The 21,553-nt window shown below is 47.8% G+C and overlaps 1 protein-coding gene across 10 annotated transcripts; it reads left to right on the plus strand.

Moving 5' to 3' along the window:
* Nucleotides 1-2,695: 2,695 nt before the first annotated feature.
* LOC104036476 (thioredoxin) lies at nt 2,696-11,312 on the plus strand. Of its 10 annotated transcripts, none has more exons than XM_075726958.1 (7): nt 4,141-4,813; nt 6,383-6,703; nt 6,928-7,075; nt 7,854-7,958; nt 8,630-8,689; nt 9,468-9,533; nt 11,098-11,312. In XM_075726958.1, the coding sequence occupies exons 3-7, from the start codon at nt 7,070-7,072 to the stop codon at nt 11,158-11,160; spliced, it is 300 nt and encodes a 99-aa protein (XP_075583073.1). In that variant the 5' UTR covers nt 4,141-4,813; nt 6,383-6,703; nt 6,928-7,069; the 3' UTR covers nt 11,161-11,312. The 10 variants fall into 10 exon arrangements, with proteins under 10 accessions (XP_075583069.1, XP_075583070.1, XP_075583073.1 ...); XM_075726960.1 differs by having other exon boundaries at nt 6,383-6,639; XM_075726961.1 differs by having other exon boundaries at nt 6,383-6,550.
* Nucleotides 11,313-21,553: the final 10,241 nt, after the last annotated feature.

Consider the following 21,553-nt stretch of genomic DNA (forward strand, 5'->3'; position numbering starts at 1 on the left):
ACGCAATGCTGAGCTGAGGCATTCAGGAGCTGGGTTTTGAAGGTTTCTCTATCATTTTATCCTGCCCAGCAGCAGGTTTCAAAGCAAGGTGCCTTGACTGATAAGGCTTTCTGGGTTTCTCTCTCCTGAGCCAGCTGCAGCAGCTGCACCTCCCCAAAGCAGCACAGGGCACATGCACCAGGTGCCTCTCTCTGCCACAGGGCCACATGAACACAAATGCAGTGCGGACTGGCTGGAAGAAAAAGCAAAAGCTGGCAGGAGCTACCAAGCACTCATGGTACCGCTTCTCATCTACGGACATCCTAGCTCCTCTGGTGTTGCTACCAAAGAAAAAAGGGGATGCTCACAGCATGGGACAGGCAGGGAAAGAGCATGGAAAGCAGCACCCAAAGTGCTTTTGGGCAGGCAAAACCAGGTCTGGAAAGGCCTAAGTGGGAGGCAACCCACCGTGGTGCAAACAAAAGCTGCACCCACAAGCAGGGAGAAGAGCAAAGGGGATGGCACCACAGGGTCAGAAAGGAGAGGCTAATGGTTGTTGTGGTTCTGCTGCTGTAGTAAGCCACACACCTAAGAAACATCCAAAATAAAAACTGACTTATTCTCCGTACAAATTTCCAGCCTAAGAGATCTCCAGCACAAATCTCACGGGGAAAGATTTGAGGCTGTGAGCGGTGTTACCAGCTTTTCAGTGTCCACCACAAAAGCAAAGCAACCTGTCAGGCCACATCCTGTTGTGATGGGTTGGTACCTGTACCCAAGCCACACTGTCTTTTTGGTTGGTCGGGTTTGGTTTTTTTAAATGAAGAAGTATCTTTTTATCCAGGACCTCCACCAAGTCTTCCTGTCCTCTGCTTGGCTGCATCCCAGAGCAAACCTTCCACAGGCTGGTAACCTGGCTACTAAAGTCTGCAGAAATACCCCATTCATGACACACTCAGCACCAAGAATCCCAAAACCTAACATTACTTCCTGTGTCCCGTGTAGTGAGAGCTGGAGTCAGTAACGCCGTACTGCAACATGAAATCCTACCAGCCCAACAGAAGGAAAGGAGGGCCACGACAGAAGTTTTGCCGTCTTGCTCTCTGGGATGGGCAGTCAGGCAGCAGCGTGCAGTACAACAAAGGACCTCTCTGAAACACAAGAGAAATAAATGAGATAAATAGAAATTTAACCTTCCATGACAGAGTCCCCTTGGCTGGGAAAGCTGAAAGGAATTGTCTCTGTAAGGAGTTTCTGGTCCTGGCTGACTCCCTGCACAAGGGGAACTACGAACGACGCTCACAGCGTCTCTAGCTCACAGCGTCTCCAGCCCTTCAGAGAAGGGCAACAAGGCTGGTGAAGGGTCTGGAGCACAGGTCTGATGGGGAGCGGCTGAGGGAACTGGGGTTGTTTAGCCTGGAGAAGAGGAGGCTGAGGGGAGACCTTATCGCTCTCTACAACTACCTGAAAGGAGGTTGTAGTGAGGTGGGTGTTGGTCTCTTCTCCCAAGTAGTTAGCGATAGGATGAGAGGTAATGGCCTCAAGCTGCACCAGGGGAGGTTTAGGTTGGAAATTAGGAAAAATTTCTTTATGGAAAGGGTGGTGAAGCATTGGAACAGGCTGCCCAGAGAGATGGTGGAGTCACCATCCCTGGAAGTGTTCAAAAAACAGGTAGACGTGGCACTTGGGGACATGGTTTAGTCCAGTCTACCCTTGATTGGTTTAGAGTAGACTTGGTAATAATGTAGGTTAATGGTTGGACTGGATGATCTTAAAGGTCTTTTCCAACCTAAACGATTCTATGATTCTATGATTCTATATTAATTTTAGCGTTTACCACTGGGCAAGCACCGCTCGTGCCAGCAAACACTTCTGTACTGCAGGAAGCCTACAACCCACAGCGAAAGAGAGCTCCTCTGCTACCCTATCCTGTGCTTTTGGTGGTGGAAGGAGAAAAAGAAGGCGGGGGGGGGGGGGTGGGGGCTGTGAAAGAAAAATCACTCCCGCGGTTTATTTCTCCGGCCTGGCCCTTCCCTGCCTTTGAGCTCTGCAAGGGCCACGCTCGGTCGGCACTCGCGTAGCGCCAGCCCTCCTGCCCGTGACGCGCCCAGCGCGGCCCGGAGGGGCAGGGGGCGGAGGAGGGAAGCGCTGCGAGCCAGGCACGCAGCCTGCGAGACACTTCCTGCTCATCGTTACGCAGCACTTTTCCCACAGTCGACGGGCTCTGCGCTGTGGCTGTCGCTGCTCCTCGCCGGCGGCCGGCAGGGATGCGAGGCCCGCCCTCCCCACGTACGCCGCCGCGCCGCCGCTCCGCCGGCCGGCCGGGGCCCAGGCTTCTGCCGCCGCCGCCGCCGCCGCCCTGACCCCGGCTCCCCCCGCCCCCCCCCGGTCCCCCCGCCAGCTCCGGCTCCCCCCGCGACACCTCCCCCCTCCCGCGCGCGCCTCGTGGCGTCACCCGTCCCCAGGGCGATGCGCGGCCCGCGCCACAGGGCCGGAGGGGGGGGGGGGAGGGATGGGGAGGGGGAGGGGGCGTCTCCCGCGCGTGCGCAATGCGGCGCGGTGCCGGGCCTATAAAGAGGGCGGCGGGGGGCGGCGGGAGAGCGCTGAGGCAGCTGGAGCCGGTGGAGCTGAGCGAGCCGAAACCTAGCCGAGCGCAGCCGAGTGCGGCGACGAGGCCCTTGGCCGCCCTCTTGCCCCTCTGCCGCCGCACCCCCCCCCCCCCGAGCCTCCGCCGCGACCCCGAGCCGTCGCCATGGTGAAGAGCGTGGGCAGCCTGGTGAGTCCGTTAGGCGCGTGGCGGCCGTTGCCGCCGCGCGGGGCCGGCCTCACCACACCCCACCCGCCCGGGCGGCCCCCTCCGCCCGGGAGCCCGCGCGGCGCAGCGTGTTTCTTCCTCCGCCTTGGGCGTGGCGGCCGCCGTCCCCGGGCGGTGCGGCCCCGTCGTTTTCGCCGTGAGAGTGGAGGGGAGGGCGGCGAGGTGAGCGTCGCCCCCCGCGGCGGGAGGGGAGGGGAGGGAGCGGGGCCTGCTGGGCCGCCTGCGGCGCTCCCGGCCGCCGGGAGAAGCTGAGGCGAACCGGTGCCCCTCCTCGGGCCGCCGTGGGCACCGATGAGGCCTTGGCCTGTGGAGGCTGGCGGGTGAGAGCCCGTGTGCGCCGGGGACACAGCCTGGCTCCCGGGGCTGCCTGGGCAGGAGGAGCCCGCTACAGCGGGGAAAGGGCGAAACTGAAGGGAGGACTCCCTCAGACCAAAGGGAGGTAACAAATAACTGTACGACCTAAGGCTTCAGGTAGTCAGAATGAGAAGGGGGGTGATAGAGTTTCATATTATGACAGATTGTTGCTCATCTGCCCTTACAGTCCTAAGGAAGAGTCATGTTTCATTTCTCAAACTGATAACAGGATACTGTGGTACCCTCATTGAGAAGTCCTGGCTTTGCCTTCTGTACTGCCAGTGTGTAGGGGACCAGGTGGCTCTCTTAGCAGAGATTGACCTAAGTTCTGGTGTGTTTCTGGATAGGAGTTAATGAAAAATGAATCCGGTTTTCTTGACTTGAAAGGAATCACTAGAGCCCATTCCTGTACTTAAATAACAGGAGTTGCTGGCATAAGAAGTATTTCCCTTGTTATGGTGCTGTCTCATTTGTTCAATACACTGATGCAGCACCTCATTGTTTGGATGGTTTTGTGAATACAAACATGTCTGTGGCTTTGTGATACAGAATAGTAATAAAGCCTAGACCAGCACATGGAGAACAGTCTTCTGGTGATGAAATAGCGTGTGGTCTTGTGCACAGCAGCCAGTGTGGTTGGTAGACAACAGTAGAGTGTTAGTTGTAACTTACGAACTCAAATCTCCAAAAATATTCTCTTTGCAAACTTAGCGAGGTCTTCAGTTCAGGGAAAAATCTTATTGGGTTAGTCTTGTGTTTTGAACTTGAAATTTGGTTGAAGTGTCAGTTTGATCTGTTTGTGAGGGGCATGTGACTGATGCTGTATGGCATCCAAGTTTGTCTTCTGGCTCTGCTCTTCTGTAGCCAGTTCATTGTATAAAGGAAAAGCATGGCAGGCTTCCCCTGTTGGACTGCTAAGGTGTTAACAGCATCTGACACACGAGTTACTAATTCTTGTGGCCACAGCTTAAATACCTGTGAATGCAGAAAGCTCCTTAAAGATGAATGAAATGCCATATCATTCAGGTCCTGGAGATGGAATGGTGTGCAAGTTGAACCTGAAATTCTTATTCCAGTTTGCATCTCTTCCCCTTCCCCCTTCTGTGTTTATGGAGGGACAGGAGGGGTGAACTTTGTGAGCCAGGGTTTGAGGTTTTTGATGTAGGCTGGAACAGCTTAAAAATGGAGAGTCAATAAACCTGGCTTTGGAGTAAGAGCCTGCTCTAACTTTAAGTGGCTTCCACTATCCTCCCAGCTATGAGTGATTAATAGTCTGCTGTAGTTAAAGCATGGGTTTGTTGCTCATCCATGGAGAGCACAGACTCAACAGTCATGCTGACAACAGGATTAACTATGGCAACACCCAGCATATTCAAGTACAGTGCAACTGGGATTTCTGGATTAACTCTGTTTTTCAGTAAAGCAGATTTGTATTCCTGTCTGGTACAAAGAGGAAAACCACTTCTTCCACTGTCTGAGAAAGCTTCTGTGAGTGACACCTGTAAAGGAATGTGAAGGTGATAGCCAGCTAGATGTGGCCCTTTTCCTAACACACCTCTTCAGAAATGGACTAGCTTCTGACGAATGTCTGCTTTCAGCATGCTTGACTAGTCTGTCTCAAGTCTGCGCTAGTGGACAGAAGGAGCAGTACTTCTGTTGGTTTAAGTATGTGCTCTTGAGATGGGCAACTCATGTAACTTGTAACAGGGTTTGACTGTGGGACATAATGCCTTTTATAGCAGAAGCAAATGGGGTATATAAACTGTTAGAAAGCTGGTGTTGCCAAAGTTTTTCTCTTCACACTAGCTGCCTCTATTTGAGTCAAAGCAAATACTGAAAACTTGCAGCTTCAGGTGCAGATGATAGTTTTAGAAGTGGTGTCTGCTAGGGAGTTTCAGCAGTTGAGCCTTCAGCCTGTTTATGCTAGCTTCTGTATTTTAAAAAAAAAACAAAACCACTAAATTATGTCAGCTGATGACTGGTTAATCAAAGTTCAAGGGTGACTTGATATATGTTGGAAATCATGTTTACAGCTGAGGTCTACACCATCTGGCAGATTTGATTAAAGCTATCTTATCTGTTGCTGAGGGCAGTAGACTCCATTTTGAGGTATTACCTGGTGCTAGGAATCCCTACTGCACTAGAGGCTTTCACTACTAGAGCCCTTTTCTCTGACTTGGCCATTGGAAACAGGCCTGCTACCAATGTATTTGTTGAATGCAGCATGTGCTTTTCTGCTGGAGGACAATACAAGCAAAATGAGGTCTTGGGTGTGCTCAGGGAGGTTGTAGTTAAAGGTTCAAAAAAACCCAAAACCCCCAACAACCAGCTGGTCAGAAGCTTCCCCCAGTAGGGTTCTACCTGAAGAAAATACTAGTTAACAAAGTTATAAGATCCTGTAGTGTCACCAAATGGTCTTGTGGTGGGAGGTTCCCCTTTTGTTAACAAAGATGATTTGGTTTTTATATGAAAGCTTGTCATGTCGTAGTTAACATGAAAGATGACTGTGGAATTCAATCAGACGGGTTGAGTAGCTTGTTTTGCCCCCACTACTGTCTTCCTTCCTCCAGGGAAATTAAGTTCTCTGGGAAAACTTTCAGGACTTCTCCCTAGTTCAATATTTTTTTAACTTGCAAGAGTAAGCACCTCTGGACCTGCATCTCTTTCTACTCTCCCACAGCAATTTTAGCTGATGCTAGAGGTGACTTGCAGGGTAACACCTGATTGTGGTCAGGACCAGGTCTCCAGTGGTGTGTGGTGTGTGACCAATTGTAGGTATCATGCCCTCCCACTTTCCCCTTGTTCTGTGCAATAGCAACCCTGAGGTGTGTGGCCATATGATGGACACATCCCAGGGCCAGACTTCCTTTTGCAGAATACAATAATTATGCAGCTGGACAGAAGAGTTAAGGGTAAGAAGAGGATGGTCTAACTGGCAGGTGCAGGAAGTGGAATTGTTAAAGAGCTGGTGGTGGTACAATGCAGAGGTATGAGAAGCTATACCAAAAACCAAGCTGTAGGATTCGAAGGTGGGGAGGAGTGAGGCTTGACTGAGAAACTTGTGGTATAAGTAGGTGCAGGGAGCAGCTAGCATGGATTGCTGTGTACAGGGACACTGCACTTTGGTGGGAATGGGGTACTTCTGGGATTGGGGTGCAGGAATGCATATGATGTCATTACAGGAGTGGGGGAATGTGGAGAGACAGGAAAACTTACTGTTCTTCTCTCTTTCAGCCTGAGAGTAGGTCGTATGGAGTGTTAGCTACTGATCTTACAGCAGAGTAGACTCTGAATATCCAAGATGCAAAGATGAAAGAAGTCAACATGTGGAGGCTGCACTTCTGAAGATGGCTACATTGGGAGGGGAAAGTGTCTTATCAACAGGAAGATGTAATGCCAGGTGTACTTCAAGTTACAGGAACTTATGAAGACTTTCACATAGATTTGTACATAAAAATGCTGGTGTAGGACCCTCTGCTTGCATGTTAAATGTACTTATGACCAGTTTGACTCTGCACTCCTGGCTCCTGACCCGTATGGCATTCTTTAATGGGGGTGAATAGCCTACTAGAATCAAGTCTCAACTTTGGCTGATTGTAGAAGCTAGCATTAGTTAACTCCTGCACTGCAAAACCAACCACTGTGTAGATGTGGCAGTACCTGTATTGCTTTCAGTTAGCTGTTGCTGACAGAACTCTAATGCTGTGGTCTGTTAAGTTGGGGAGAATAATGCAGCTATCTTTTATATGCATAATCTGAAATGAAGTTTGTATTAACAGTTTTCCTGAAGTGTGCATTGCCATGAGAGTGAAGTTGAGGAATGTTGGAAGTGGCTTGTACTTTGGAAAAGAAACTGTCAAGAAGTAGCTGATTAGCATCTTCTGCTTCTACCAGAGATACTTTTGTTTGCCTTTTGCTAGCATGCAAGTATTTATTGCTCTTAATGTCTTTCAGTTCGGCTAAAACATTCACTTTTTGACCAGAAAACATGGTCAATGGCATGTAAGGAGCTCTAAATTCCAAAGAACATAGTCAAAGAAAGATTGGTGTGACTAAGTGCAACAAACAGACTCAAAGCTCTAAAGAAGTATTGGGTGTTTCTTGTGTAGTCTGTATGTGTAGATTGCTTTGGCTAGTAATGTGACATGTTGATTCACTTGGCAAAGTAAGTAAAATAACTATCCTAGTAAACTACACAACATCATTCTGATGCTAGCCATTGATTGGAAGAGGCATCAAACTGGAGAAGTGCACAAAGGTTTGTCCTTTTCAATTTCTGCAGAGGAAAGTCTGTCCCAGAATAAAATGGAAGTCTTCCTGCTAAGACAGAAATTAATAAAATGGATTATTAAAGGATAAGGATCACATTTGGGGGTAATGCTGAACAGAGCTGGCAGAGTTGAGGATCTTAGGGTAGATGAATTTCTAGCTTGTTTCAACAATTCGGTGAGTTGGGGTGACTGAGCATTGTGGTCTCTTCTAATTGAAGAGTCACAAGACACTGGCTGATGCTAGCACTGATGAAAACAATTCATACTGAAGCACTTGTATGATGGTCCAAATACCCCAGTTAAGTGAAGTGTTCAAAGAGCTACCAAAATGGTTAGTGTGTTAAGGCTGAGAGCAAGCTAGCTTTTGGATTAGTCTAAATTGTTTCAGAAAGGAGGGGGAAAATCATTAATGTGTTCAATTCTTTTTTTAATAGTCTGAATTTGAGGCAGAACTGAAATCTGCTGGTGAGAAGCTTATAGTAGTGGATTTCTCTGCCACATGGTGTGGACCGTGCAAAATGATCAAGCCCTTTTTCCATGTAAGTAGCCTTTCTGGTTTTACTGGTGACTATGTTAAAATACATATAAATGTTTTTGTGCTGCTTGATGATAACATGGAGGAGACTTCCTTTTGTCACATGCAATTGCCAGCATTTTCTGGGAGAAGTCACAGAAGTATTTACTTTGAGGCTATCAAGTTAAATATACTGACCTTTGATATAGCTGGGAGCTCAAATGTGATTTAACTTCTGCTGTCCTAATACTTATATGTGTTTTGGGTCTATAGGGACCTAACAGTTGCATTGCCTCAAGAGGTGGGATATCAAGTGGAAACAATGCTTGTCCTTCTGTATGCAGTTATTGTAATCACTCCAGCTGTGTTTAGGTGGCAATGTTACCTCCTGGTAAAGTATGAGATAAGCTGTAGCATCTGTTGGTGATCAGCTGAAGGCTGTAAGACAAGGCCTTTCACCTATGTCTTGTGACATTAGTCTTCTCTGTGAGGAGTATGTTGGAACAAGTTTCAACAGACTCTTCTGGGTATTGGAGTAGAAAATTTTTACTCTGGTCAGTAAAATAGCTGCTTTAAGGTAACAAGGCAAGTTTCACTGAGGGTAAGCAGCACCAGCCTTACAATTTTTATGAATATGTCTTTTAAAAGAAAGCTTTCCTGGAGCACTGTAACTACATGGTTCTTCTTCCATTCTAGAGCTTGTGTGAGAAGTATGGCAATGTGGTGTTCATCGAAATTGATGTGGATGATGCCCAGGTATGGTCCAGGGTAACCTGAGAGAGGACAGCTAATGAGTTCCACACAAGTGACAGTGAAGAACTTTTTAAAATGTCCTTTCAGATACTGAAACAAAATGAGAGATTACTTCAACCTTGAGAAGCAGAGATAGGGGCTTAGCACCTACACTGAAAGGAATGAAGTTTTAGGACACCTGAACAGAACAAACTGTCATGGTTATTGGCACACTTGAAGGCCTATGGCATGTGTTAGATAACTTGGAAACACTGACCCTCTGCTTTGGGAGGGAGTATTAGTCTAAGGCCTTAAGCTGCTTTGATGCAGTCTTCCCTAAAACTAATGGCTCGCAACTGCCTGGCAACCTGTCTGGTCCTCCACTGCTCTTGGCACTGTTTCCTCTTTCATGTCTTGAATAAGTGCAATAAAATGTCTGCTGTATAGCAGTTCTAGCAATGTCGAATAGGTACTCGAACAATGTTGTGTTGAAACACAAGAGTTGCTGTAGGGCTCTTGAGCCTTGCAAACAGTCATCTCTGTCTTGATGCAGAGGTCTTTTTTTTTCCCAAACACAGAGTACAGGTATAGTAAATACGGTTTTGCTATTGCATGAATTAAATGCTGAAGGGAGGATCTTTCAGGCTTACTTCAGGGAGATGTTAACACTGCACAGAAGTGCTTTTGCTTCATTTTGAATAGTAATGGCTTTGCCCTATCACCTAAACAAAAGGCAGCTAGTGGTTTGAAATTAACATCCTTCACACATGCACAGCTAAAGATTGTTTTCTGTCTCTTCCAGGATGTTGCCGCACACTGCGATGTGAAGTGCATGCCAACATTCCAGTTCTACAAGAATGGAAAGAAGGTAGGCTCTACTCTTTTGGAACTGGCAAGCTAAACACTTGAAGGAAGATTGGGAATGTTAGACAACACAGCCTGCTTTCTCTTGATAATGTGTCTGGGGCACCACTGGGATTAAGACACTCCCAAGAGCAAGAAAGTTCATCTTAGTGCCGCAGCAAATGTAACATGGACCAGCAGTTAACTGAGGGAGCAAACCCTGTTGTTCAGTTAGTGAACTGAGTTAGTGTTACAGGTCAGTCTTGCAGGCAGAGCTTTGTGAGACATTAGTGGGGTTAGATGCCTGGGTTAAGACTGCTAGTCTGTCTGCCTAGCACCCTGCCTTTTACTGATTTTGGTTAATATTTGTTCTCTGGATGTAGCTCATGCTCAAGCAGAGACATGACTGTATGTCCCTATGGAATCCCACCCAAACAGGAGTCTCTAACATGTGGTTAAATATACATACAGCTGAAACAACTGCTTGGATGCTTTTACATAGAGGCTGTGTAACCTTGTGAAGTGTAGGTCCTGTCCCTGTGAGAGGACTGAACAGACCTCCTGTGCCTGCTCTGCCAAGAGGTGGATGAGATGGGATGCAGAAAATGCTCTTACAGCATGGTGGGCTGCCTGTGCAGGATAGTTGTGAATGGCTATCTGCCTGAACTAAAGAATTGCTGAGCTAAATGTGTTCTCTCGGGCTTTTAGTTTGCCAAGCAAGCTGAAGATAGGCTTTTCTAAAGAAAAACAATGCCTGGATGGAAGTTTCATGGCTGAAGACAATGGAATTGTGCCTGAAAAGCAAGTGTCAGATGTTGGGTGATCTTCAGTTCAAATCAGTATGGGGCCAAATCATGACTAATTATGAACCTTTGATAGTTTTCTCAGGGTAAAAACTTCCACAGCTTCATAATGTAATTGGAAGAATTGTGATTAAGATGTGACAGTGTGTGAAGGTGATGTGCTTAACGCTGTTGTGCAGCTTTTTATTTTGGGTGACCTTGGCAGTTCTCTGGACACATCAGGCAAGCAGTTTCATGGACTGTAGTGTAGCCTGCTCTGTACCTTGCACCCCTGTAGGTACTGGAAGACAGAGCCATGGTTTTTGAGACATGAATGTTGCCCTTGCCTTTCTGCTGTGTGAGTTGCAACAAGGACAATTCTCACAGGAGAAAGAAGGCTCAGGGACAGGTCATTTGGAGTAATCCTTCCAGAATTTGATTGGTAAGGGTCCTGAGCAATCCAGAGTAACTTTGAGCTACTTCTGCTGTGCAGTGACCTCCAGAGTCTCCTCAAGCCTGTATTTGAGTCTTACACAGGATTGGTTCAGGATGGGTCTTTTCCCTTGTTTTATGTGTAGAAGGCTCCAGCAGTGGTAGTCTGGAAGTGATTCTTGATTGACTCTTGTCCCAATTTTTGCATGAGTGGAGTAGGAGATGAATAGACAAACATCTGCAAAATACTCCTTGTTTTGGGGTGAAAATTCAGTTGTAGCAGAATTGAATAGGTGCATATGTGTCTGGATGCTGTGCAACTAATGTTATGAAGCATTGAATGCAACAGTTCTAAAAATCAATCTCTCTTTACAGGTGCAGGAGTTCTCTGGGGCCAATAAGGAGAAGCTGGAAGAGACCATTAAAAGTCTAGTCTAATCTCCAGCCATGGAGACATTGAAGCATGACTGCTTAGGCTGAATTACAGCCTGTAACTTTTCTACTTAAAATTAAAAAAGCCAGCTAGGTTAAATGGCAGAAACAATCTTCTTGATCTATGTAAATGAGTCCAATAAAGTGTAAATTCTTCACTTTTGGATATTGCCCTGTGTTTGAAAATGTGAGGAAGTTTGTAATGTCATCAAGGTGTCAGTTTTTGCTGTGTTCAAGGACTACTGTCTGGATACAAGGACTCTTGCCAAATGCAGACTGATCTATTACTGGGTTATTGCTGGGGCTGGAAAATTACATTGCATGGGACAGCAATGAGAGTTGCTTTAGTCTGCTGCCACCTTACTCAGGTGGTAGTCATCATGCTATAATCTGAAGGGTGGCAGTCAGCCTTGCAGATACAGAAAGTAGAGCTTAGGAGTTGTAGAAAAGAGGGTCCTCACTGGGTGGGATAGATTCTTTCTTTTTTTACCTCTTTTTAACTAAAGATTCTTTTAAAATATGTCAAGCTTCATTTTAGACTTCAAAGCTAAGACTTGACTCTGTATTAAACATAAGAACATAATACCAGTCCTACCACAGAAGTGTAAGGTAGGACTTGAAGCTGCTGTGTTTTTGCCTTTCACTTTTGCCTTGCCATTGGCACACCTTCTGGTTCTGTTAGTGAGGTATGTTTAGTCTCTGAGTTGGGCTGCTTTGTTCTAGGCAATAGTCTGGAGCAAATGACTGAAGAGGTAAAACTTGTAGTGTCTTAGGCCCAAGGTAATTTAGACTTATGTATTGTCATCTTCATTTGTCTGTACTGTTGCATTCTTAGAACATACTGGACACTTCAAGCTGGACAGTGAACTGGACTCTGCAGTCCTCCAGACCTGCATTGGATTGTTTAGATGAGTGCTGGCCTGCCAGCTTCTGTATACCATTCAACTACTCTTCCCAGAGTTACCAAGGAGAGTTGCTGTGGTGTTCTGCGTCAGTGGCTTTCTTGCTGGCTTGGGTGTTGTCCCGGATAAGAATTCAGTAAATAAGGGAGTAGGGCTGTAGCTAGCAGCTATGCCTAATGCTGTGGTCAGGGCTGGGTGAGCTGGGCTGCTCATGGAGTATCACTGATGACAAAGCAAGACTTCCTGCTAGATACACAGACAGGGTGGAGTGAGCTGCTTGGCTTCGTGGTAGGGAGCTCATGTGTGACTTGGCCTTACACTCATGTCAGAAGCATGCATTTCCTGGCTCTTGAGGACTGGGGGCCTTCAACAGCTTGCTGCATATGTTCCCTATTTGAAACAAGATTTTTCTAGTCCAGGAAGTGACCATGCCCTTTAGCTGAGGATGAGCCATCAAGGATCTTCTTAGATGTAAGCTCTGCATTGTGATTATGTGATGAGAAGGACATGCAAAATGTTTTCTGTGCAGCTCTGGCTATTTGACTAAGAGGAGTGCAGCTGTGCATTTAAAAGACTGCTCACACAGGTAAGTGGGAAACCACTACCCCAAGAGGTGTCATGGACAGACTTGCAGGAGGAGACTAAAACGAAGATGGAGCATGAGTGCACCACTAACATCACAACATCTGTGAAAAAGCATTGCTTTTAAAAGCAGTTCCTGGATGGCCTGCTTATTCCTTCTGGGCAGTAGGTGGGAGCAAGAAAGGTTTTAAAAACACCTGGTGAAAATTCCAGGTGAAGTTCAGTAGGAGCCCCTAAAGTCCAGCCTCACCTTTAAGAAGTAAGGAAGCTACTAAGATGTGCTGCAACATACAGTATTTCTGCTGAGGTGAGGCCAGACTGGGTTGTTGCCTGTTGCAGCAGGGGAAGGGTGCACTTGATGGGAAATGCTGCTTGTGTGCTGAGTTTGATGTAAAGCTTTGTTTACTCCCTTAGTAAGATGGCACTCCACAATAGCCTTGAAAGATCCAGATGACAAAGAAACAACTGCAAATTCAAGATGGGACTGGGAAAGATCAGAAAGGCTGGAAGAACACTTATGCCGAAACCCAGGGTGCAAAGCAGTCCTTGCAAGTGCAATGAGTCTTCAGTTTCCTGTGCTGCAGTATCTTCCTGTTTTGAGAACTGGCATGTTGGCATAGTGTGATGAAAATAACTTGCATAGCCTTATTTGAAATGAGGTGCTCTTTAAGGCTTGGCTCTTTGAGGAATATGCAGTGAGGATCTGCATGCTAGGTAAACTTTCCCTTTAAAGGAACTGGCAACCATATTCTCTTCAAATGCATAGTTATGCCAGACTGAGTATTTTAAGTTGGTCCTTGTTAGAGGTGATGGAAAGCACAGCCTAATGGTTATACCTAACTGAGATGCAAGGAGTCTCAGGTCCTGTAGCAATGGTGCCCCACCTGGGAGGTGGGTACCCCAGTTCAGGATGGGAGCTGGACCGAGTCTTCCAACAGGCAAGAACACAGGGCTTCAGCCTTTAGCAAAGACTAGATATAGCAAGTAAACATTTTGCCCTAAATGGAACGGGTAAAAGTAGCCTTGCTAAAAACTTGGGCTGTAGGCCCTGCCACATGGCTATTAAGTGATACCCTGGAGAGTTCACTGGCTGCACTTCTTGGTTGCTTGTGCCTCCTGTGAAGGAGTGAGACTGGTATTACTGTATGGCAGGTGGTAATGTTGCAGGTCACTCTTTCATCAAACTCTGATCTGCTGTTTGCATGAACAGAACTGACTGCCTTGATCTGGTGATCTGAAAAGATGCCTTTAAGAGGGAAGTGGTAGGTGGCCAACTGACTTGGATATTTGGAAGAAACTTGATGTACATGGCAGGGAAGAAACACCATATAAAGGTTTCTTCTGGGAGCAAGGGCTTCAGGAAGAAGTTCTCCCCCTGGGTAATGAGTGCCATCTGTTTCATTTGGCTATGAAATGGCTGGGATCTGTGCCTTGCTGTCAGACCAGTAGAGCAAGACATTTTTGTCTGCAGGCCTGTTACATAGCTTGCTTTCTTACAGTGGGCTGGCCAACAAGAAGAGAAGTACTCCTTAAGCACAGCAATTGGAACATGTGGCTGGAATAACTGCTCAATGAGAGAGGACTAAGTATCATGAAAGGGAGGGCCAAGGGGTGACAGTGAGTGGACAAGGGAACTGTGTGATTAGATGGCAGCGAAATACTGATGCTCCTTAACTCTGTTCATGTGTTCTGAAACTACCATCATGCACTTGGGGAAGGATTCTCTTAACCACCTGCACATGTCTTCCCATCTTCTCTTGCAGCAGTCAGCCTGACTTCAGGTAACCATCTGCTTTTCATTCTTCCCTTGACCTGAATGAAGTTAGGCTTGGATTTTTTCACCCCAAATGATGCCAATAAGAGTATTTGTAATTATTCTAATGTTTAAATTCTTACTGTTCATTCATCAAAACCAGCTGGATCCAGCAAGGACAAAAACCAACTTCTGTTGTTCTACCAATGCCAATACTGTGGTGTAGCAGCTCCTCTGTGCTGTGCTCTATGGCATGCAACTTTCAGCCACCCGAGGAATTGGCTTGAGGAGGATGCTGGTGAAATCCTTGCCAGACTAACTCTTGCAGTGGTGGTCCCTGACCCTTGGTGAGGGGTGGGAGAGACTGACTGGTGAGTTGACCCTGGCTGGCTGCCAGGTGCCCACCAAGCTGCTCTTGTCACTCCCCTCCTCAACTGGATGGGTGGGGGAAAAATGACAGAAAAGCTTGTGGCTTGGTAAGGACCGGGAGATGACTCAGCAATTAGTCACAGGCAAAACAGACTCAACTTGAGGAAATTAATTTCTCACAATTAAACAGAACAGGATAATAAGAAAAAAACCCAACCAATCTGTAAATGGCTTCCCCTACCTCTCCCTTCTTTCCAGGCTCAGTTTCACTCCTGACTCTTCCACCTCCCCACCCATGGGCAATGCAGGGGGATGGGGGTTGTGGTCAGTTCATAACATGTCATCTGCTGCTCCCTCCTCAGGCTCTTCCCCTGCTCCAGTGTGGGGTTGATGGGATACAGTCCTTCAGGAATGCACTGTTCCAGCACGGTTTCCACATGGCCCACAGGTCCTGCCAGCAAACCTGCTTCAGTGTGGGCTCTTCACAGGCCAGAAGTCCTGCCAGGAACAAATTCCTCTGTGGGCTGTCCATGGTCTGCAGCTTCCTTTGGGTGCATCCCCCTGCTCCAGCGTGGGTCCCCCACGGGGCCACAACTCCTGCCAGCAAACCCGCTCCAGCGTGGGCTCCTCTCCCCACGGGCCCACAGGCCCTGCCAGGAGCCTGCTCCAGCGTGGGCTTCCCACGGGGTCACAGCCTCCTTGGGGCACGTCCCCCTGCTCCGGCGTGGGGCCCTCCCCGGGTGCAGGTGGATCTCTGCTCCCCTGTGGGCCTCCATGGGTGCAGGGGCACAGCTGCCTCAGCAGGGGCTGCACCAGGGGCTGCAGGGGAATCTCTGCTCCGTGCCTGGAGCACCTCCTGCCCTCCTCCTGCACTGACCTTGGTGTCTGCAGAATTGTTTCTCTCACATGTTCTCACTCCTATCTCCCAGCTGCTGCTGCACAGGTTGTTTTTTTTTTTTGTTGGTATGTGTTTGGGTTGGGTTTTTTTAAACTCTTTCTCAAGTATGTTATCACAGAGGGCTCATTGTTGGCCAGGGCTGGGTCCCTCTTGGAGCTGGCTGTCACTGGCTCTGTCTGATGTGGTGGGCAGCTTCTGTGTCTTCAAACCTTTCCATGTAAACCTAATAACATTGACATGCTGACAACAGGCAGTGCAGGGCTGAGAGGGCACCAGGCTTAGCAGGGGCCTGGCTATGGCATGGATTCTCTGCTCTTCATCTGAAGCAATAACTGTATACCAACTCTACCCCAGCTGCTGAAACCTTTATCTGTAGGTCTTCCTCAGTTAGAAGACCAAGCACAAAACTATGGCTGGAAGAAGAGCCTGATGATCTTAGAGGTCCTTTTCAATCTCAGTGATTCTTAGTTTTTACTTTCATTATAAATAATCCAGCTACCAAGCCAGGAAACATGAACTTGCTACTCTACCCTTAATTGGTTTAGTGGTGGACTTGGTAATGTTAGGTTAATGGTTGGGCTGGATGATCTTAAAGGTCTTTTCCAACCTAAATGATTCTGTGATTCTATAAGGAGCTCTGGGGAGGCAGTGGGCACTGTACTCGGTTTAGCTGAGTGCAGGTTGAACCATACTGTGCCATCCTTACTTTGAATGGAGGTCTCACGCAGGTGAGAAGTGTACCCAGCCAGATGCCTCCAGATTTGGTAAAGACCAACTAGATGAGTTTGAGGAACTTGAAGTCTTGTGGAGATATTGGGGAAGAACATCCACATGAAGTGCAATTTTTCCTCCCCTGGGGAGGGGAAGCTGAGATGGCTCAGGTTGGTAGAGAGGGTGAAGAATGCATGGGAGCTGCCTGAAACCCTCTACCTGGCAAAGACACGTTGGTGACGTGCAAATCTCCACAAGGTGGCAGTGACTGTCTATGTTTATACACCTATTTATACACATGCCAGCTCTGGGAATGCCTTGTGTGTTTCCCTCTCTGACAGCACTGGGGTGATGGTAGTACCTCTAGGCAATGGGCAGAGGAGAATGCATGGGGGGGTGGGTTTCTACTGCCTAGGTGGCACCTGGCCTGGCCCCCAGGAACTCGAGCATCTGGGGTGGGGTGGATGTGGCAGAGGTGTGAACAGACTCCAGGGAGGTGGAGGAGCCAGGCATCAGGGTCCAGCTGCACCCACAAAGAGTTTTAGAGCAGGCTTGGGTTGTTGCCCCTCCACTTGAGTCAGTCCATGACATTTTCTCAGGGAAGCAATTAAGTCTGGGTTTTTTGCCTGCCTTTGTATCAGTTTCTAGTTCCTTTGAGAGAGGAGCCTGGGGGAGAGCAAGGGCTGGCACCATGAGGAGTCCTGGGAACTGTGAAGCCTGCTGATAAGGGAAATGCAGTGGTCAGTTTTAGCACCGCTTTGTAGGATGGCCCAAAAGGCTTTCAGCCTACTAGGAAGCAGAGCCCATGTTCAGCTAGTGATGATGGGCTGAGGACTGGGAGAGGAGGTGTCTCCCCACACTGGAGGCAGTGGCCAGCAGCAAGCTAAGCTGCGAGGGACCTGCTTGGGGCTGATGCTGTCTAGCTGGGTGGGGTGTGAGAGATGAACAGCTACAGTCAGGGGTTGTGGGAGCAAGGTAGGAGCAAAGGATGTGAGGTGTGTCTTGCTTGCTTCAATACAGGCTGCATCAGAGGTGCTGGGGGGCTTAAGGTTGGGTTCAATTCAGTTGGGGAGGGGGCTTATGTGAGAATGGGTGCCATGTTGTCCTGACCTCTCCTGTGGGCACCTGTCCTGAAGGACCGTGAGAGAAGCTCAGCAGGCAGCAAGTTGCTCCAGGAATAGCTCCTCGCTTTCAGCAACCCACAGCTCTTCGCAGCAGTTCCCAGCGCTTCCTGAGGCTGCCCTTGGTGTAACAGACCACAGTGAACCCCTCAAGGCTGGTCCCCAGTGTCCGGAGCTCAGGCAGGTTATTGCCACCGGCCGCAGCTTGAATTTGCTTAGGAACAGGACACAAAAGTTGCAATATTTATTAGACTGGAACGCCTCTGATCTAGAGTCCATTTCATTTTGCACAGGCAAGCATAAGGTGTTAAGCGGTTAAACCACTACTCTAGAAATAATGATATGTATAAATGAAGAGCTATTTAGACAACAAATAATGAAGCCTGCAGCTGTTTACATTTAAGGTTATTAAACAAACTCTTCCTCTTTCTTTCATATATTATATCTTCAACGAACTGGGATCCTGTCGTGGTTTAGCCCCAGCCAGCAACTAAGCACCACACAGCCGCTCGCTCACTGCCCCTACCCCAATGGGATGGGGGAGAGAATCGGAGGAGTAAGAGTGAGAAACGCTCCTGGGTTGAGATAAGAACACTTTAATAATTGAAATAAAGTAAAATAGTAATGATAATAATAACAATATAATAATGATAATAACAATATATGAAGCAAGTGATGCACAATGCAATTGCTCACCACACACCGACCAATACCCAGGCAGTTCCTGAGCAGTGATCCCTGCTCCCCGGCCAACCCCCCCCAGTTTCTATACTGAGCATGATGTTGTATGGTATGGAATAGCCCTTTGGTCAGTTTGGATCAACTATGGTGGCTGTGCCCCCTCCCAGTTTCTTGTGCACCTGGCAGAGCATGGGAAGCTGAAAAGTCCTTGACTAGCATAAGCAGTACTCAGCAACAACAAAAAACATCAGCGTGTTATCAACATTCTTCTCCTACTAAATCCAAAACACAGCACTATGCCTGCTACTAGGAAGAAAATTAACTCTATCCCAGCCAAAACCAGGACAGATCCTAAATGGCCTCTCAAATCCCACTGTCAAGCCTTGCTTGCTAAGTGTAACTCAGGTAGCAGCACAGACATGGCCACATGGACTGCAGAAAGGGAGCACAAAAAGACCAGAGATGACTATTGACACAGCCCCAGCTCAGGGCCATTGAGGAGTGGGCACCACACCCTCAGCACAGCTGACAGGTGCCCTTTTCACCTTCGCAGATGCACGCAGTGGAAGACTGCTGCAGTGCTGGGGAGGACTGAGCCCCAAGCAACCCATTGCACACCTTCTGCCAGCCAGAGGGACCACCAAGAGCTCGCCCTTTCCCAGAAAGCCTTAAAGCTCAGCTGCAGCATGATGATGTTCGAGGAAGGGTGATGGCAGCCAGTGTTTGCTGCTCACAGGCTTTGCGCAAGTGGCCGGAGGACAGGCTGGACCGCCATGGTACACACTACCAGTGCTCTGCCTAAAAGCACACCTAGTCATGTGTGTCACCTAGTCAAACAGCTGCGCCTTTGCTCTCTGCTGGGCACTGGCACCTTCAACTTCGTCACATGGGTTGCGCTTGTAGGGTTAGTATGCTTCAATACAGGGGAGAAATACAGAGAGTTTTTGTGGCCTTCAGCCTACTTTGTGCCACTGACATTCATTCCTATGACTGTCAAGAAAAGAAACTTTCCGTTTTTTAATACTGCCTTTTTATTGTCATTAACACTTTGTGGAAAAATTGAGGTATCTCTCCATAAGCTTCAGAACTTCAAGGACAACCAAGCTCACAGCAAGAAACTTCCAGACAGCGCTGGACAACAAGGGACATTATTGCCATTGTCCATGTGCTGGCAGTGTTCCTGGTGTATAACAGAAAAGTTGGATTTTTCAGGAGAAAATAGCTATGTTCCCCAACGAAGTTCAGAGGTGGGGCAGGTTCGGGGGCAGGGGGTGCTTTTACAAAAAAAACTATGTTTTGGGGGTAAAACAGCCTTGCAATATCAGCTGCAATTCATGAAGCATGAAATCTATACGCAGACAGTGAGGGCAATGTACATGTCAGTCTTTTATGAGAAAGCAGGCTGAGCCAGAATTATTCTGACTAACAAGTCTTTCCGCAACGCTGACCAAGAGACAGGAATTCCATGTGGCTATTTTTAGTTCATTCCCAAGTCACAACTTTACTTGAAACAAGAGATCATGAAGTCACTGGACTTATAACAATTCACTATTTAAGGAATTACAAGCCCTCTGAAAATTTCTCAGTTAAAAAACTCTCAACAGTAGACTTCTACACAGTGGATCTGAAGCCTACTGACAACAAACTCCCTTTTCTGGTTTACTATTTTCCACAATATGCAGTGGTATTAATCCACAGATTTTTCTCAGAGGCCAGTTGAAAACCACAGCACTGGAGCTAACCCAAACTGTCAGTTCTTTCTCCTCAGAAAACCCTATAAAGCAACCAGAACTTCTCCCCTAACTTGTGCCAAGATGCATTAGTTCCCCAGTGGTCAGTCAACCTGTATTTCAAGACATGTTTTGTTCACTCAGCAAGGATCAGTTGATCTACATCTTAAGCAAGTATTCTCTTCTTGTTGACAGATAAAGCATCTAATCCTGGCACTGCAAAGACATTAGGCCACTTAGGATCCCTCTTCACAGATCAATAAGGAGACCTAAAAATTAACCAAGAAGTCCTCCACAGTAGTTAAAGATGGATCACCAGCACCTTCAATACCTGTCTGTATCCCACAGTGAGTAACAGGTTCTTCTTCTGGCCTTTTCAATACATCGAAGATATTTATTGTTGCTAAACTCTGCGCCATCTTCACCCAGCACCATGCCGGATGGTCGCATCCAGAGGGTCATGGTCAATGGCTCGATGTCCACATGGAGACCGGTGACAAGTGAAGTCTCTCAGGGGTCCGTACTGGGACCGGTGCTATTTAACATCTTCATCAATGACATAGACAGTGGGATCGAGTGCACCCTCAGCAAGTTTGCAGATGACACCAAGCTGAGTGGTGGGGTTGACATGCCAGAAGGACAAGATGTCATCCAAAGGGACCTAGACAAGCTGGAGAGGTGCGCCTGTGTGAATCTCATGGGGTTCAACAAGGCCAAGTGCAAGGTCCTGCACCTGGGACTGGGCAACCCCCGGTATCAATACAGGCTGGGGGATGAAGGGATTGAGAGCAGCCCTGCGGACAAGGACCTGGGGGTACTGGTGGATGAAAAGCTGGACATGAGCCGGCAACGTGCACTCCCAGCCCAGGCAGCCAACTGTATCCTGGGCTGCATCAAAAGAAGCATGGCCGGCAGGTGGAAGGAGGTGATTCTGCCACTCTGCTCTGCTCTGGTGAGACCTCACCTGGAGTACTGCGTCCAGCTCTGGGGCCCTCAGCACAAGAAGGACATGGAGCTGTTGGAGCGGGTCCAGAGGAGGGCCACAAAAATGATGTGAGGGCTAGAGCAGCTCTCCTATGAGGCCAGGCTGAGAGAGTTGGGGTTGTTCAGCCCGGAGAAGAGAAGGCTGCAAGGAGACCTTCTTATGGCCTTCCAGTACTTAAAGGGGGCCTACAGGAAGGATGGGGAGAATCTTTTTAGCAAGGCCTGTTGTGACAGAACAAGGAATAATGGATTTAAACTAAAGATGAATAGATTTAGACTGGACATAAGAAAGAAATTTTTTTACAGTGAGGATGGTCAAGCACTGGAACAGGTTGCCCAGAGAGGTAGCCCCATCCCTGGAAACGTTCCAGGTCAGGTTGGATGGGGCTCTGAGCAACCTGATCTGGTTAAAGCTGTCCCTGCTCAGTGCAGGGGGGTTGGGCTAGATGACCTCTAAAGGTCCCTTCCAACCCAAAGCATTCTAGGATTCTATGATTCTATGGGTTCTGGACACCAAGCTAACACAGCTAGGGCCAGCGTATTGATTTCATAGAATAGAATCATAGAATCGTTTAGGTTGGAAAAGACCTTTAAGATCATCCAGTCCAACCATTAACCTAACATTACCAAGTCCACACTAAACCAATTAAGGGTAGACTAGACTAAAC

The sequence above is a fragment of the Pelecanus crispus genome, chromosome Z (genome assembly GCF_030463565.1).
Source record: "Pelecanus crispus isolate bPelCri1 chromosome Z, bPelCri1.pri, whole genome shotgun sequence".
Taxonomy (NCBI): Eukaryota; Metazoa; Chordata; class Aves; order Pelecaniformes; family Pelecanidae; genus Pelecanus; species Pelecanus crispus.